The following is a 19,324-nucleotide window of genomic DNA, read 5'->3' on the forward strand; positions in this document are numbered from 1 at the left end:
ATCAGCGAGCGGTGGAGTTCTATACGTCTAAATGATTATTTATCAAGTTGTTAACAATTTATACCGATCTTACTGTATATAAATTTATAGATTTAAGCATGTATATAAATTTATAGATTTAAGCGTTGTATCAACAACGAAGCATTCTAGCATAGAGTTTACGACTACGGCTGATTGTACAGGTTACAGGTATACAGCCACCTGTAATGTCTTTTATAACGGTACCAAGGCGGATAGTGGCGCCCTGCGGTGGTGAGGAAAACTACCTATGAGGCGAGGTCGACTGCATACCTCAAAGTGATCCGTATCCAAGAGGTAGACAGTCGTCCCAAGTCTTTCAAATATTTAAATCGTTCCTGTAGACGCGCTGTCTACTTTTACTCTGTTACCGATACTTTTTATTAAAGAAAAAGTGAAGTTTTGATAAATTTTAATAAAAAAAAAAAATTAATAAAAACGAGCAGTGATTTTCAATGCATGTCTGTTGATAATACTATCATCAGTATAATTTTAATACAAAAAAAGTTTCGTGGACGTTTTTTAATATTATTTACTGGTCTTCTTTCTCTGTCGGTTCTGAAACAGAGTGTTGCTTAGTCAGTTGTTACCAGTGGGCAAGTTATTAAGCGTGCAAATCTTCAGTTAAAGATAAATCGGCAAGGTAAATAAAGTAATGATAATAAAATAAATTATTGATTATTTTATTTAGCAAAAGTGTAAACTTAAATCTAAATTGTTTTGATGGAAAAAAAAAAAAAGTGATTTAATTATTTAAAAGCTTATTAATTTAAAAATTTGATAAATTATTGTAAGGGTAAGTGAGAATTAACAAGTAAAGGAACGTTGGAGACTTCGATGCCACGGTGCTCCCACGAACGCGATCGTCTCACGGAAACTGAATAACTTCCAACGGGAATACCGGTTCTCTTATATTCTTGGGTGATTTCATCGTAAACGACATCGGAATTTCGTTGAGAATAACTTTTACCACCTATCCAGTCATTAATACTCTCGATTTTTTTATTTAATATTGTCTTCTTTAGTTTTGAATGATACCGATTTTTTAAAGCTGGTAATATTTCGCTCAAGATTTTACTTTCAATTCAGATAGGTTGTAAAATGGCGTGTATCACGCAACATGGTCTAGACTGTTCATATACGCTCTTTGAGTTTTTATTTTTAATGAATCGTGGGATGTTACTACCAAACTGCTGTCTTGAAAAAATACTAATTAGCACGAGTCATTTTATTGGTTTGTTTTAATTTTAAGCAATCATAAAATTTTGAAATTTCGCGGTCTGTGACCTTTTAAAGCTCTAATTCTAATTATTTCATTAAAAGTATCATAAATATTATTATTAGTACTTTGATTAAAATTTAAGGCGACAAATTCATAAAAAATTTTCGGATTCATGTTTACAATTATAGTTATTTATTTATTAACACTTTCCGCAATTTACATATACATACATTATGCACAAGTATTATCTTAGTGAGAAATACTCAAACAATACAAAAGTTAAACAGTTGAACTTTATTTATTTATTATTTTTAATTTAATCGCCTTTGAACATTTTCAAAAAGCCGCCAAAGGAAAATTAATTACATTAGAATTATAATAGTCACTTCATTTATTTTTTTAATATAATGGAAGGTAAATAATTTAAACTATAATATTATGACAGAATGAAAAATGTATCTTTGATATTTCTAAGTCGTAATGTTCAGAAAAATTCTTGGTATTGTGTATCGTGAAAAGGATTTGAAGTTTTCTATTAAAATTATTATACTTCCTTATATCCTTATTGTAAAACCACAAGCGTGTCTATTATTGTATGCAGTCAATAACTCATGGAATTATTTAATTTTTTAGTTGATTTGGATTAAATTAGTTTGATGCTAAATGTAGTCATATAAATTATTTCGGAGACTTTAATTCATTTAAATACAGTGAAGTTGTGAATTGTGATTTTTCTTTAACATATATACGGAGGAAAGTTATTATTTCTTTTTAAAAATTTGTAGAGGTAACTGATATTGAAAGTTGGTAACAATATTCATAGATTTATCAGTCAAATGATCTGCAAATTTATTGAAATTAATTTGTTTATTAAATTTAAACAACATTGCCTTTTGCCTTATCTTAATATCAGAGAAATTCATCAGAATATTTTATAATTTTCAACTGCAATTTATTATAATTATTATTTATTATTAATAACATTAAAAAATTTTCATTAATTTATTTTATATTTTCTGTTTTTTTTTTTTTTTTCTAATTAAAGTTAACAATCATATCACAAAATTTTGGATTATATAATATTTATCAATAATTTTTAATAAAGATATTGAATTAATAATTTAAATAAATCATAAATTGTTTTTAATTCTAAAATTAGAAATTAAAGGAAAATTAATACAAAAATTTATTTGACGAAATTAATCTTACGAACTTTTAGTATGAAAAATTTTAATTACTTTTCAATTTTTGCCAATAAGGAATGTGACCATATTTTTCTGATAATTCAATATATTTTGATTATTTTAAGAGTAAATTAACTTCAATTGAATCATAAATTTTGTATTATAAGATTTCCCGCTTGCGGTTTACTTTTTTACTCCTGATAAGAAAATTACAGTACACGCCGGAAATAATTTTTGTTTTTTGATAAAATCACTGCAATTTCTTCAAATTAGTTCTCGATTAAAGTTTACGCGTGCTTTAATTTTAACCAATCGGGAATGAAGGACCATATTTTTTTCCATAATTAGATATATTTTGTTCATATCGAGACTGATTTTAATTCAATCATGAATTTCATGTTATAGAGATATAATTACAGTAATTTTGATCTAATTTTTAAAATATCTTTCTAGTAAATTCCTAGTAGTGAAAAAAAAAATTCTTTCTAATTCTTAGAGTTATATTTATTTATATTAATTATAAATATCATTAAATAGAATTCTTAGAAATAGAATTCTAAAATAAAAAAAAAAATAGGACTATTGCAAAAGTAATCACCAACAATTTATTGAATCATAAAATAAATAAAAAAATAAATCACAAATATTTAAAATTTTTTACTCGTGACTTATGATTAATACCTTCATGATTTTTTGCACTTGTATAAATTGATGATTATAAACCTCCATACCGACTACAATAATTCGTTTTCAAAATCAATATTTTCAATACTTCCGTTGATAAAATAAATCAAAAAGGTGTAAAGTAAAATCATGCGTTCTTAAATTGAAGCTCAGTATTTTCATCACTATCATCAGCACACGGAAAATAATCTTCAATATAGTTAATAAGATATCGGTATGCGCCAATGCGCCTGACGATAAGATGATCGCCTTGAATGCCTTTCTCCATTGCATCGACCGCGAGCTGCGAAACTGTCCTTATATTATGACTATGACTATGACTATGACTCTTCTTCTCTTACCGTCGTAATTTTTGAATCCTCATAGTCACGTTGTCATTAACTCTCGAGTTAACTCTTTTCAAACACTTTGTTGTGTAATAAAATGTAATAATTCATATTACACACTCTAAACTGTAAAACATCGGCATTTTTATTTATATTTATATTTACGTAAATATATGAAGATTGCAAATATAAAATAATATCTTCAGGAGTACTTATAAACTAACTTACGTTAGTTAATTTAAAAATATATGACAAATAATTTATCCAAGCAATTAAATTATAAATATCATTTTTTATAATTAGCTGTTATACAGTCCGAGACGGTAAATTGAATTAATAGTTGTGTTTAGAAGTTGCAATAAAAAGGTATATGGTACAGCTTTAGAAATATTCTCACAGAAAAATTAACGTGACTGTAGAGTATCTTCTTTCAACAATGGGAAAATTATGAAAAACCGTTATTGAAATTATATATTTGTATGAACTTTTATATTATTAACATAATATTTATTCAACTTTTTTTTTTATTATGGTCTATTTTTACGATAAAAAAAATTTTTTTAATTTTTTTTTTTTTTTTAAGTTTACTTGAGCCAAGAAAATATTTTTCTTCCTAATAATTTTCTTGAGCGAAAAAATATTTTTTGACTCAAGAAATTTCATTTACTTCAACAAAATTAACTCTCTTGATTTAAGAAATACGTATTTTGATTCAAGAAAATTTACTCAAGTCAAGAAAATCTTCTTGTTTTAAGAAAATTCAGCCTCTTGCTTCAAAAAATTTAGTTCTTGATAAAAGTAAATTTTCTTGTCTTGAGAAAATTTCTCTCTTGCTCCAAAAAATTAAATATCTCGATGGAAGTAAATTTTCATTAGTATTTTTATTGATTAACATGTCAAATGGGAAGATCAAATAATATTAAATCATTTTTTTTATCATATATGTACAATTGCACGCTAAAATAAAATAAAATGGGTATCAAATATTCAAGAGAAAAATTTTCTCAAGGTGAGAAAATTTTTTTCTCAGCTAAAGTGAGTGGCGTTGCTTCCCTAAAGTATCTAAAAATCTTGATCAAATCCAAAAATTTCTTGTATCAAGTATTGATGATAATTTGAATTAACAAAAAATTACTTCGATCAAGAATAGAATTTCAAGAAAAATACTTTAGCCAACACAACTTTGGTCTTCCTTCAAGCACCCGAAAATTTTCTTGAGCCAAGAATTTTATTCTCCAGTCAAAGAATTTTTTTTTCTGTGTACTGAATGAACTCTGGACTCAGAATTATTCAATATTTATAACAGATAAACAGATAAAAATAATATAGTATCCTAGAGAAGCAAACTTCCGTGAAAATTTGATATACGTGCGGTTCATTAGTTGTCCGGTATTTGTATTATACACTACTCAATCTACTGAATACCTGGATTTAAATACGCGAATATAAGAAGCCAATTATGAATTGCGTAATAAGGCTTGTATCACCGCAACAAATAGCTGCTTTCTCTGTCTGACCTCAATATCTGCTCGAGGAAACCCTGATTCTCGTTCGACTGCTGCTGCAGCTCTGTCTAGATTCATCAGGATACCTCTATACTTGTATTATATTATATTATATCGAAGGCAGGCTCTGTCATACTATGGCCATTCACTAACATAAATTCTCACGTGAGAATGGTAAGCCTATACAAGGCCACTTTAATGTATATTATCTTTTATATTTTAACAATATGAACTCACTACATAAATATATTAATCATCTACTTTATTTTATTTTAAAATAATAATAATAATTTAATATTGAAACCTACCTAATCCTTCGATTTGACAATCTTAATCATAACGATTCGGTGAGTAATTCTGTCCTCTTGGTTATCTAAAAAATAACACTGCTTACTGAAACGTTGTGATTAAAATTTTTTATAAGAATTAAAAACAATAAAGAGTTAGTTATTATTTTTAGCCTAAATACCCGATCCAATTTGAAGACTATTCAATTTTTATTATTAATCTTTCACAGCGACATTTTGCATGAGATCTCATATCGTTCTCAGTTGAAAAATACAATAATTATAATTTTTGATTTTTTAAGACAAATTTATTAGAATTGTTTAAAAATAGAATTTGTGCGGTGACTGAAAAAAGTTTCGATGAATAAACAAATTCCATCTTTAAACAATTCCAATGAATTGATCTTAAAGAATCAAAAATTTTAATTATTGGATTTTTCAATTGAAGACGTTATGAGATCTCATACTAAAATTATTGTAGTGAAATATTAATAATTATAATAAAAATTGAACAGTCTTCAAATCTTCGAGTCACACATTGAATAATAAGAATAATAGACATTTTTTAAACTTATCCCTTTGAAAAATTTTACATTTTCAAAAATTGAACAGTAAAAAATTTTATGTTAAGAATTTTTATGCTGAATATTTTAGACGAAATTTTTTTCTAAATAGTGGAAAGTTATTGGCTTGGGTCCGATTTAAAAAAATCGATTTTTAATCACATTTTTTTTTATGTTTTGAGAAATTTGAAATTTTGCCTTAAATATTTTTCTGAAAATTTATTTATCGAATCTTTCTAATTTTTATCATTTTCTAAAGATTATATATTAAAGATATAGCTTAAAAAAACTCGAAAATCAACGAAAATATATATTTTCATTTTATTTAGTTTATTTAAATTAATTTTGATCGAATCATCGTTTATAGCTAAAGTTAAATAAATATCACCACTTGGCACATATATTGATTACAAGAATACAAATAATCAAAAAGCTATTAGATGTTATCAACATCATGATCAAATATAGCTGCGTCGGGTGTTAATAAAAAAGGAAATAATTGCTTAATTTGTCAGATAAAAATAAATCAATTATTTATATTTTATTTATTTTTATTAAGTTTCACTTTCCAATCTATTTGGTAGCGTGACTTTGAACTTTTCCGTACAATATTATATTACATGGATAGAAATACGATTTAGTGTGGATTCATTGTCATAAACTTTCCTCGATAAGCAAGACTACAATGAAAAAAAAACAAAAAAAAAAAAAGTTTATATTAGTAAATCAAGAAAGCAGAGAAAATAGATTAAAAAATGGTATTCTTATGTATATAGTATAAAAATATATATGTATACAATTGACTAAAAGAATCTTCACTTTCAAAGGTACAATGCACAATCGTTGGTCGTGACGAAACAACCGGCAGCCCAGTGGGGTCTCTTGTGTTTGTATTTGTATCGATATATATATATATATATATATATATATATATATATATATATATATATATATATATATATATATATATATATATATATATATATATATATATATTTATATAAAAGATATCTTAAACCCACTCCGTGCCATTGTTCTCTGCGTTGATTTTTCAATCTCCGCACTCGTTATATTAACTACGGCTGCACCTACGTGCCGATCAAGGGTGACCAACCCGAATCACCATAATGTTGTGAAATACATACTCGCTCGCTTACTTGTTGCAATATCTAACTGGGGACATTTATTTATTATAAACTCTCACTTTGTGTAATTAAATACCAAATATTTTTATAAAAATCTTTTGATTCAAATTTTATAAAAATTTATAAAGAAATTTTTTAATAAATTCTAAAAAACTATTTTTCATCAGGTTATGGGCCAAAATTTTAATCTCTTTTCCTGTTTTCAAAATCAAACGCATGGAATAAACCTTTAATTTAGTTTTGAAAAGAACTAAGACAATATATAATCAATACGTATGTGAAATAGTCTTATTAAGATATGGGTATAGCACGCCATATCGTGACATATCTGATTTTATATGCCCTGTTAGAACTTAATATGCCCATATTAATTCTGATGTGGTCGTAAATGCCCATTTATAATTTTTTAACCAAGGGTAACTTTAAAAATCTCCGACAGAAGGCGTTTAATTGCTGAATTTTCTCCTTGTTAGAGAGTTAAGTCTGAGATATCATTATTATTTTTTTTTTTTTTTTTAATAAAAACAAATTTTTTAACTCTTTTAGAAGCTAATCTGATATTGGTTTTTAATTTAATCCATAACAAGCAAATCGGATAAAAAGTACCTACCTCTAACATTAAACTTAATTGGAATTTCATAGACTCTGTTCATGTTAAATGTTATTTTTGTATTTTTAAATTATTTCAAAAATATATCTATCTTAAGTAGAATTTTCTTTAAAAACAAAAAAACTTCGTGGCCTTTATTTGATACTCAAAATTAAATTGTACTAGTTTTTCTACCTTCATTGATATTAGAGGAATATCGTTTACGATATTTATTTTATTTCGACTTTTATAAAAAATTTAGACTACTGTAAGACTAAAACAAGGTATTGACAAAATAATATAATAAGACGTAATAAAAAAATCCATTTTTTAAATTAACGCAAGACTTCTGAAATCAAGTTCAAAATAAGACAGAAAATTTTAAGACTATTCCACTCTTGTCTTGTCTTGGGCCAAGTGTAGCTTTATTGTAATTTAATAGATCTTTTTAACTCCTTGAATGTTTTTTTTTAATTTTACAAATTAAATTCCTCCTTATAAATAATGTCTATACTGGAATTTCATTCTAAAAAATTGAACGAGTAAAAAAAAAATTGCCCCACAAATTTTTTACGATCGATTTATAATTACAAATATTAAAAAGTCTATTATCTTACCGACTTTTTCTATTTCAACAATACTGTTTAAGAGCACTCGAACTTAAAAAAAAATGTCCTCTCACAATTTTTTGTCTCTTCTCATCTATTATCTATAATCATCAACACTCAAACATATATTCCATATCAGAGAAAACGTTCTAAATAAAACCGTTTCGTTTTTCAGGTTTTAAGAAATCGGAAGCCTCTTGAGTACAGAATATAGAAGATGAAATCAACCCAACCGGATTTCTAATTATTTCCAAAGATGTACAACGAGTGGCAAGTGGTAAGGATCCTCATCTCCTCATTAAAATCAAATTGAATCCTATCCATCTTTAATTATATTATCACAACAATTAAGCCCCTATTATATGTTACTATACCAGTTACAGGCCTACTGCCTACGTTATATTTTATATTTCCTATTATGTATCCTCGCTTCCGGCAATTGATTCATAATTGCGTGTACTTAGACTTACTGATGAAAGATCTTTAACTCCTTACATTTGTGGACATAAAAAGCCAGAATCAATGATGAAGCGTGGTATAATAACACTTACATTACATTACCAAGTCAGAAGTCAATGATCTGTGTAAGGAATTGCACGTCGTTCGCACGTGCCCACTACTTTCCAATGACATTCAGCAATTCTCTTTTTATTCTGTAGGCGATTATTTTATCATATTTCTGTCAACAAAAAATTAACTTAATGTTGAACATAAATATAAATATAATTGTTCGAACTAAGTTTTTTTTTGTAACATCATCATTCTATCGTGGAAGGATTTGTTTGATTTCACAAGATTTGTTGATATTTTAAAACGGCATGTTAACAAATACGTGCGAATAAATATCTGTTAACACATTAAATTTTACTTCAAATAAATAAACATACTTATTATTTATTTAAAGTGTTTAACAAACAATAAAAAAAAACGATTTAAAGAAAAAATGTTTAATTTACCAAAAATTGATTCTAGAAATAATTAATGAAAGAAAAAAAATTTTTTGAGGCATAAAATATTAGGCAATTTTTAAGACAATACATTTAAAAAAAATGTATTGACAATTTATTTTCATCAAACCTTCATGAATTCAAATATGCGATAAAAGTTTTTATCAACTATTAATAAACTAATCAAAAAATTGTTTTTGATTTAGCGAGTCTGTCACTATTACAAGGATTTATTTGAAAATTTAATTGTAATAAAAATCTAATATAAACCAAATTATAGTTATTATCGAAATAAATCTTCTTATCGAATATATGATGAATGATGATTGATGAATACACGTCCATGTAGTAACAACAATTAATATTTTTTTCAACAACATAGAACTTACAACACAACCAGGGAAATTGGTATCCTCTCTAGTTGACTCACTATCATAGCTACTAGCTAGCATTATAAAATTTCCCATTCTAATGCACTTGCTCATACGCCTGGTTATTTAGCGCATAATTTATATAAGAGAACCCCACAGTTGGTTTCACCCCAAAGCATTCGATCCATTGGCGCCAACAATTACTTTTTCGTGCTCAGCTATTTTTATTTGCTTAATAAAATAATAAACCAAAACAGTGACATAACCGGCGACCTTTTAAGAAAACATAGAAGCATATCGGGGTCTTGTGCATTAATCTAAGCGGCTCATGTGGGAGGACATAGAATAAATTATATTTTCTTGTAAATTATATTTTATAGTATTTATTTATATTGTATTACGAAGATCCAACGCCTCGATGAACGGGCAATTAACTTTAAGAATTAATTAAAACCATCTACGCCACTGTACAACAGGAGCAATAGTTGGAAGAAACAACTTGAGCCTCCAGTTGCGTACCGAACATCCTGAAGACTAGGCTGGATATTTTTATTGCTGAATCAATATATATTTGCATACATGTTTTTTGTGCCTAAAAGTTTCACTCTGCGAAACTTGTGTCGAGTCTTGTGGAGTTATCTAAGAAGTTAAATGGAGTTAAATTTGAATTTAGAGTAACAAGACCGTTATCAATTGGTACGTGATATGGCGCCAGATTTTTCGAACCAGTGACCCATTGAACCCATTCGGAGCTTTTGTAGCTCACGGTCTAACTAAAGTTTAAATTCGCGATACGAGACGTTAAATCGGTTGGCTCGTGTCTCGATTGTCAAGTGTGTGTCTATGCTACTTTTACGCCGCATGCTGGTGGCCAAGTTTGTACAGACAGTAGACAGTGGCATACCTTGGGCTGTCTCTGTTTCTGTTTCTGCTTCTGATTTACTTGCGGTTCCGGGGTACGATGACCCTGATCAAGTGTCATGAACAGTGCATCAACCTATTGATGTATTACTCAACATTTACGATTCTACTGTTACCCATTATTGTTCGCACACAATAATAATAATAATAATAATGTTACGATTGTTGGAAGTGCAGTACTAATAAGGCTGGATTAAGAGACAAATTTATTCATAAAAAATAAATATATTTATATCTTTACTTTGATCTTTTATCAACTTTTATCTACTTAAATTTAATTTATTATTAGCTTTTAATTAGTCTAAATTTTTGCGATGATTGAAAGTAATTTAAATTTTTTATGAAAAAAAATTATATATTAACAAAAAGAACTAGAAAAATTAATGAATTCAGAAATTTAAAGAATTTAACGGGATTTTTGTATATAAAATTTTTGATTGAATATTTCTAAAGGAAAGATTTTTTTATAGTTCAAGAATATTTAATTTTGAATAAAAATGTAGAATATTTCTATAATTAGAAGATAAGCATAACTTGTTACTTTTTTATTCATATTTTTTTTTTTTACATTCTCTATAATTTAATTTTTATGAAAATGTTATTCTTTCTGATAAATTTTTTCTTATTACTAAAATTGTATCTAAGACTAAATTTTTTTTTAGTCTTTATTAGAATCTGAAGAATTTTTCTTAATTATATAATTTTAACCAATTTATCAAAAAATTGACTCAACATTGTTAGAATTATTTTCTAAATTCTAACGTTCTCAAATTTGTTTTTTAATGGGACAATTGACCAATCAAATTTATTAACAAATTTTTTATTTAAAGAGCTGATGAATTTTTTTCAATAAATAACTATTAAATTTATTAATTATTAAATAATTAGTCTCTTATGCAGCTGTCGTTCATAAAACCTCTCGATCAGTGGATTTTTGATTTTGAGAAACTAAAACAAGTTTGTGGAGAGTAGTGTTAGATTTTATACAGCCGTGGAAAACGCGAAAGATAACTCTACTACAAAGAGGCCACTGGTACGGCAATCCCGGTACCAGCTCGTGCAATGACCTCAAAGTGAGCGGAAGTGAGTTGGCTTTCGAGAGTCGTAGCTCGTTTCGATCAAGAAAACATCTCGGCTGCGCCTAGATGTGGAATTTACGCATGTGAGAAGCAATGTTTACAAATATAACTAACTAAATGCGGATAAATGGATTTTTGGTGAAAGGCCAGCTCAGTTTGACTTTCGCAGTTCTGCCGAATTTACATTTGCGATGACCACAATCGCCCGACAGTCACACAGCCATAATTATAGTCATGGAGTCATTGAAACGAATAAAACTAGAGCGTGGAACCAGAAAAAGTTTGTCCACAAAATCGAGCAAGGGAAGCCACGCGTTACTGAACGCACGTGGGTTGCAAAATCTTCCCGGCCCAGACCTAGATCCTAATCCAGCAGGCCTAGCTTCTAATCATCCACTCAAGAAGTATCACCACAGACTGAATGACGATGTCCCGAAATCCGGTCGGCAAGTCGTCAAAAGGTTCAGCAATCCGGAAGCAATCCGGTCAAATATCCGAGGTAATTTTAGTCACGGGATTTCTCGTCGGGAAATCCTGGAAAGACGTCGAGAAAATTCGGAAAAATTCACCCAGACACTGCAGCATTGGAAACCGGGAATTGAAAATGATCGGCGAAATTCTTACGCCGAATCGCGGCCTCAAACTTTGCCGTCGATAGGCAAATTGGCGTACAACCAGGAAAGGGGTTTCTCGATAGAAAATCGTAGGATTTCCCGACAGGAAATCCTGAACCGCAGGACAAGCTTTGAGGCGCCGAAGACCCCGGTCCAGGTTGCGATTAGAAGAAAGGCCAATAGTTTACTGGAGCCTCCTAGCAGGATTATCTTTAATCCGGAGAGAAAGGATGAATCACGACTCTTAAAATCCTCCGCGTATGTGAAGAATGCCGGGAGCAGTTGCAATACCGGAAAGAGGAGAGAGGGCTTTCTTGATAGAAGAGAAGGTGCAAGATCGGTTGCTGATTTTCTTACAGTTTCCAATCGGCTTCGAGACGACACACGTGGTCTCGTACCAAGACCCTCGACCCTTCCAAAAATCTTTCATACTACCAGAAATTTGCCCTACGAGTCGCATTACAATATCGCGCTTAGGCAGCCTAAAGAATCCGCGAGCAGAGAGGCGCCGATTTATGGAAAAATTCGCAGAAGAAAATTATCCTTGCCGGCGATTTCGAGGGAGTCCATTCTCAGGAAATCGACGGGAAGTCTTCAGTACTACAGAGAATTGGACGCTGATTCAATAAAAGAAACCCCGATTAGGAGTTATAGAAATTTGGCTGGTGAGATGAAGCTGGACTGTAAGAAAATATCGGGGACAATTTTGAGAAAATCGGCGGCGTCGAAACCGGCTGGTCAGGATCCAGAGGACAAGGTTGATGGAGGTGATAAAAAGGGACCAAGCTTGATGAAAGATCGTGCTATTTCAAGACGAAGGATTATCAGCAGTGTTGAAGAAAGCAAGGAAGAAAATAACAAATTCAGAAGGACTAGGGATAGGGATAAAGATTCAGGGGATGTTGCAAGTGCAAAGGAGTCAAATGTGATCAGGCGGAGTGTAAATGAGAGTGAAAACAAAATTAAGGGTGTTGCACAGCCGAAGAATTCTAATTTGAGAGTCAGCACTTGGCACAATGTTAAGTCAAGATCTACTGATGCTAATGCAAAGAACAAAAGTGATGCGAAACAGACTCATTCGACGACACTGCCTCTTTATATGAAAAGTGTACGGAAAACTTCGAGCTGCACTAGTTCAAGTATTCCGACAAAAATCGCATCAAGGACTGCGGAAAATCGACAGCCTGATACGAAAACTTCACGCTTGGAAAAGTTTAAAAAAAGTGGAACTGTTGTTAAGGCAACTAAACACTCGAGATCTCTGAGTGATATAAATAGCACGAGATCGGTATCTCCGGCTCCCTCGTCTTCGATTTTCGGGTTTTGCACGGGGAGAAGGAAGGTCCAGATTACGGGAAAAAAGAGTCAGGATGCTGATAAAACTAAGGAATTTGTTAAGGGGGATTTGAAATTAAGAAAAGTGGGAATTTTTATTTGTTTTGATTCATTTTTTTTTTATTTTTAATTACTGAGTGGTAATAAATAGTTTGTTTGATGATTGTTATAGGGTGAACTTGTGTGGTTCGACCCAGGTGTCGGTCATGTGCTACCAGGAGAAGTGTTGGAATACCATCGAGCAGCTAATGTCCTATCAGTACAGGCTGTCATTGCTGGCAAGGTACAATTATTTTTTATAATATTTATGATTTTACTAATTAAACCCCTACAGAAAAAATGTATATGAAAACAATTCTTCATCTAAATTTTCAACAATAATATAAATACATTTTCCTACGTGTTTTCTTATATAATTTCTCCGTAGGAGTGTACATTAAAACTCGAATAAAAGCCAGAATTAATTTTCTCCTTCTTAATTTTAATTAACTTTTAAGGTCTTGATCTGGAACTGTGCCTTTTCATGGTTTTATATTATTCTCACCAATAGTCAATTTATGATGATAAATATTTAGCATTCGAATATGCCCTATCTCTAGATACATAATTAAGAAATGACCTTGTATGTAGTGAACTATTGACATTTTTAAAGATATAAGTTCATTCCGATTTTACACTCATCAAGAGCTTTCATTTGAGTACCCACATCATTTTTTCATATATATATATATATATATATATATATATATATATATATATATATATATATATATATATATATATATATATGTATATGTGAAAAATATATCAAAATGCATGTGGGTACTCAAATGAAAGCTCTTGATGAATATAACATCGGAATGAGCTTATATCTCTAAAAACTTCAATATTTAAGAAAGTACAGTGCTATTTAAAAAAAGTCATTATTTAATAAAGTAAAATTTTATTTATTTATAGTTTACAAGTCACGGCAGTCACATAGTGACTGCAAGGTTGCTAGTATATTTTTATTTATTTTGAGAATGAAAAAAAATAAATAAAAATTGTTGCAAATCATATCTTAAATTTTTCTTAGACACAATTTTCCTCTAAAGATAAATAAGATAAACTGAGCATCTAGACTTAAGCTAAGAAAATATTTACTTGATACCATTTGAGTACACAGTTATCTGGAAATAATTTTTTCGTTGTATATCAGGTTTATTATTATATAAAAATAAAATGTCGAAAAACAGTTCTCGTTACTGTAATCTAAAATAACTTTATACTAGTATTCTAAAAGATCTAGATCTTGATTAGTGTGTAACAACGATCGCTGGATCTAGAATTCCGAGCGATCGTATCCCAGAACAATCGACCAAATCAATCTAGAGATTCCTCCGATTCATTTAAATAGAGAGAAAATGATTGATGAATCGATGTAATATATTACACAACAGCAACAATCGATATTATTATTAGCATTAACACTGAGAATGAGAATGAATATTACAATAATAATTTATTTATAAATTCACTTAATTCTTATTCATTAAAAAAAGAGAAACGTGTAAATTTTTTTGAGGACAGTATTTATCGCATCATATTAAAATACCTACATACAAATTAACGCATACATAGAAAGTCGAATAATTCGAGAAAATTGAGATACTTTGCGTGCCTCATTAAATGCTTGGACACTTCCGCGAAAGTGATCACTCAGTCATTACCGCAGTAAAAAATAGCCTTTTAATTACCAGTCTTTCAAACTATCGATTTGAATTTGTCGATTTCTATTGTTCCAATTGCCGTTATAATTACGCTAAGTTAAAATATATTGACGATGTACGATGATACAATGTAGTGAAAAATAAATAAAACAACACACCGGCATTAATTTTTTTTTTTAATTTAATTATACGTCGAGTGAGAGTCAGCATTTAATTAGTACTAGGATGACGACGCACATCAGCGTAAAATAATAGTCATTGATAAAAATACATCTTCAATTACGCGACGAAACAGAATAATGGTTGTGTATAATAGATGCAATCAAATACTTTGTATTTTTTTTTTGTTGTAAGACGCAACGTTTAAAATTGAACATAATTGTACGTTTTAAACAGGCACTTAAATTTATGTTTTAATTTCCTACAACAAAGTGTGTTGCACTCTAAAAAAATTGATAAAATTTTAATTATCAATAACTTGCAGCCTTGCAGTCACTTTATGACTGCCATTACTTGTGAACTATAAATAAATAAAATTTTGCTTTATTAAATAATGACTTTTTTTAAATTGCACTGTACTTTCTTTAATATTGAAGTTTTTGAAGATATAAGCTCATCCCGATGTTACACTCATGAAGAGCTTTCATTTGAGTACCCACATGCATTTTGATATATTTTTCATATATACATATATATAATATATATAAATATATGAAAAATTGATGTGGGTACTCAAATTAAAGGTCTTGATGAGTGTAACATTGGGATGAGCTTATATCGTTAAAAATATCAATAGTTCTCAAGATACAAGGTAATTTCTTAATTCAGACAAATATTTAACACAAAATTTTTTGACGCAAAATTTTTTACTGTGTAGAAACACACTAGACACAAAATTTTGCTTATTCTCTTAATAATATAGATTAATTATTGGTATAAATTTTGAGATTATGACTACAGCTATTTTTTGGTGAACAAAGTTATAAAAAATTAACAAAATTTTTTAGTTACTATGAAAAAAATAGTATATTTTTATTTTTTAAAATAGTCCACAGAAAAATGTCCACACAATACATAAGTGGCTGCGCCTATGTCACAGTAAAGTCAGGTAGGCCGTGTATAGTGCATCCGGTTAAGTTTCACGAACTCTCTTACATATGTGTAGTTTTGATTTAAAAGAACCGTTAATATATATTTTTATTTTTATTATATTATTTATAATACATAGGCTAAAATTAATATAAAAAAATAAAAACACAGCCTGACACGCAGCAAGTGCATATAAATGATTACCAAAACGTACACGCGATACGAAAGTTAGCACTTGTAATAACAACAGTCGGTTTGAATTTTGAATACGAGAAATTAAGTAACCATACGAATTATTATTTGAGAAAATGCGTGGAAGAATTAATATTATGTTTAACAAATTGATCGAGTAATTTGTGATGAGGTATTAAGAAACTTTTGATTGCTAGTTTGTTTGGATAATGACTGATAAAAATGCTGGTTTGTTACAATGAAAAAAACCTGTATGATATTGGTATGGCTTTATTCAAAAATAAACTAAATAAATAAAAAGACATCTGCTGTAATATAAGATGTAAAAAAAGACCAATATAATACATAAAATAATACGAAGAGAAAAATTTCCATTGTTCTCAAACGTGTACTCGACCTTGGACAACTCGTGCGTTTCGTAAAAGGAATTTCAAGTTTAAAATTTAGCGATTCTGATCCTAGTACTTTTTTGCAAACGAGACACGTTTTTAAAATTTATAAATCTATATCATCTAAAATGTTTTGGCTTTTATTTGATATTGTTGTTGTTGTTGGATGAAATGTTGATGGATTAGATCGAGTTTCATATTCTTCGCTTGAATATGAAAGTCAACTTAAACATTATTGCTAAGATGTTGAAAACAACTTTTTTTTTCAGCCGCAAACTTTTACGCTTACAAACCTGACTGGAGTGAAGCCTAGACAAGATCTTGGGCAGAATGGAGTCGAGGATATGATTCAATTGAAGTAATGATAACTATTTTATAATCAATAATATTTATCCGTTGGTTTTTATGTAATCGATTTGTTATGAAATAAGTGTTATGAAAATAGACAAGGTGTAAATTAAATGGAGCGCTGCATGGGGAGTTTATTTTACAAATATTTTCTGTTAACATGGTTTATGTAAGAACTTCATTTCAATTATAGATATGTCAGATTATTTGGACGGTAAATGTTTTATCGTCACAGAAAAAAAAATAACTTGAAACAAGAAAATAATTTTGAAGAGTTTCATTGTCCTTAATCAAGAAGAAAAATTTTTGAATCAAGTAAAATTTACTTAAACCTCAAACAAATTTTTTAGCTTAAGAATTTTTCTACTAAAATCAAGAAGATGAAATTTTTCAAATTGGTTTACTTGATTCAGGTGAATTTTTTTTTCTGTGTCTGGATATTCTCACAATACTCGACGAGTTATCAATTATAACACGATATTTCGATTTTTTTTACTAATTATTTCGGTAATTAATTATAAAAAAAAGATAAAATAGAAATTTTATCCAAAAACATGAAAGCCAATATTTTTTTTCAACTTTAAAACAAGCAGAATTAGAAAAAAAATTAAAAAATGTTAATTTTTCACCCAGACATGGCCAAAATAGATAGGATTGACCCTATTTATAAATAATTACCATTATTTCTGCAAAATTATTAGATAATAACACCTTGTCCATTTTTAAATAAATTATTTTATAACAATAATTACTGCTATAAAAGTACTGGTAATAAAATAAAAAAATTTTTGTAGTGATTTAAACGAAGCATCTCTACTTTGGAACCTAAAAATCCGATATGACAAAGAGCTTATCTACGTAAGTTTATTAATAAAATATTTAGCATTAATCTGACAGTTATATTTTTATTTTCAGTTAATAACCGGTTTTTTATCTCATATATTATTAATTACAGACATATACAGGCAGTATCCTCGTGGCCGTGAATCCGTACAAGATGTTTGACATTTATGGCTTAGACCAAGTCAAATTATACGAAGGAAGAATCCTCGGAACATTACCACCGTACGTGTAAATTAAACATAAAAGAAAAAAAAATATATATAAATAATCATAAATACACAACTACATTGACATTGAAATAATATTCAAATATACTTAATTCCAGACACCTTTTTGCCATGGGTTCTTCGGCTTATAGTCAAGTTTCAGCCGCTAATAACTCAACCGCAAACCAAGTGGTAGTTATTTCTGGTGAATCTGGTTCCGGTAAAACTGAATCTACTAAACTGGTAATGCAATATCTGGCGGCTGTCAATCGTGCGCCAAGTAATCTTGTTACCGAACAAATTTTGGAAGCTGCGCCTCTTTTAGAAAGCTTTGGGAATGCCAAAACACCGAGGAATAATAACAGTAGTCGATTTGGAAAATATCTTGAAGTTCATTTTCGAGAGTAAGTTCTTTATATTTACTATTTCATTGTTATTTTAATGAATAAAAAACTTATACCACTTGGGTCGAAAAGAAATCTTAATTTTGGTTTAGTTGGACTTAATTTCATTTGAAGTTGTTAATTTACCGACGTTTTTACCTCAGATCTTGATTTTTTTTCGGCTTAATCTTAATTTTTTTATTTAAAATTATTTATTTGACTTTATTTGTCTTAAATCGATCCTAATTAAGCCAAAAAAAGTCAAAAATAATTCAAATATTATGGAAATTTTACACTTATAACAAAAACTAAACAAATAAAAATTGAAAGGATTTTGATTTGAATTTTCAGTCAAAATTAAAACTTTTTTTCTACCCGGGCATTTATTTCTTATCTAATATAACTAGAAATTTGAATAGCGCGCTACGCGCGCCTCTAAATTTTTAACCAATAATGAATAGCGGCCCGTTTTTTGCGAGTTTCGACCTTTAACTAACTTCAAGGCTATCATGTATTTTAATTTATATGAAAATTGATTTTACAACGGAAATTTCTTTTAAGAATTTTTTTCCTCACTAATTTGCTAGAAAGTTTGTTGATCAATTCGTATACGGAAAAAAGAAAAAGAGAAAAATTACATTATAAATAGTAAAAAGCGTCTCATCATGTAAAAAACTAGAAAAATTGCAGTTCAAAATAACATTTTTATAAATTCAAACTTTGAATGTTAATTTTCAGAGCTTTCAATGTAATATTTACATTTTACA

At 28.9% G+C, this 19,324-nt stretch overlaps 1 protein-coding gene across 1 annotated transcript in view; it reads left to right on the top strand.

Moving 5' to 3' along the window:
* Window positions 1-339: 339 nt before the first annotated feature.
* Window positions 340-19,324, top strand: part of Myo10a (unconventional myosin 10A) — a 58,777-nt gene continuing 39,792 nt past the window's right edge. The window contains exons 1-7 of the mRNA XM_074242777.1: window positions 340-661; window positions 8,307-8,408; window positions 13,571-13,681; window positions 17,047-17,135; window positions 17,920-17,983; window positions 18,081-18,190; window positions 18,294-18,578. Coding sequence (XP_074098878.1) covers window positions 8,388-8,408; window positions 13,571-13,681; window positions 17,047-17,135; window positions 17,920-17,983; window positions 18,081-18,190; window positions 18,294-18,578 — 680 coding nt within the window. The 5' untranslated portion in view covers window positions 340-661; window positions 8,307-8,387. The remainder of the gene's footprint in view (window positions 662-8,306; window positions 8,409-13,570; window positions 13,682-17,046; window positions 17,136-17,919; window positions 17,984-18,080; window positions 18,191-18,293; window positions 18,579-19,324) is intronic.

The sequence above is a fragment of the Cotesia typhae genome, unplaced genomic scaffold (assembly GCF_013202065.1).
Source record: "Cotesia typhae breed Kobodo isofemale line unplaced genomic scaffold, CoteBio_Ctyphae contig_4, whole genome shotgun sequence".
NCBI lineage: Eukaryota > Metazoa > Arthropoda > Insecta > Hymenoptera > Braconidae > Cotesia > Cotesia typhae.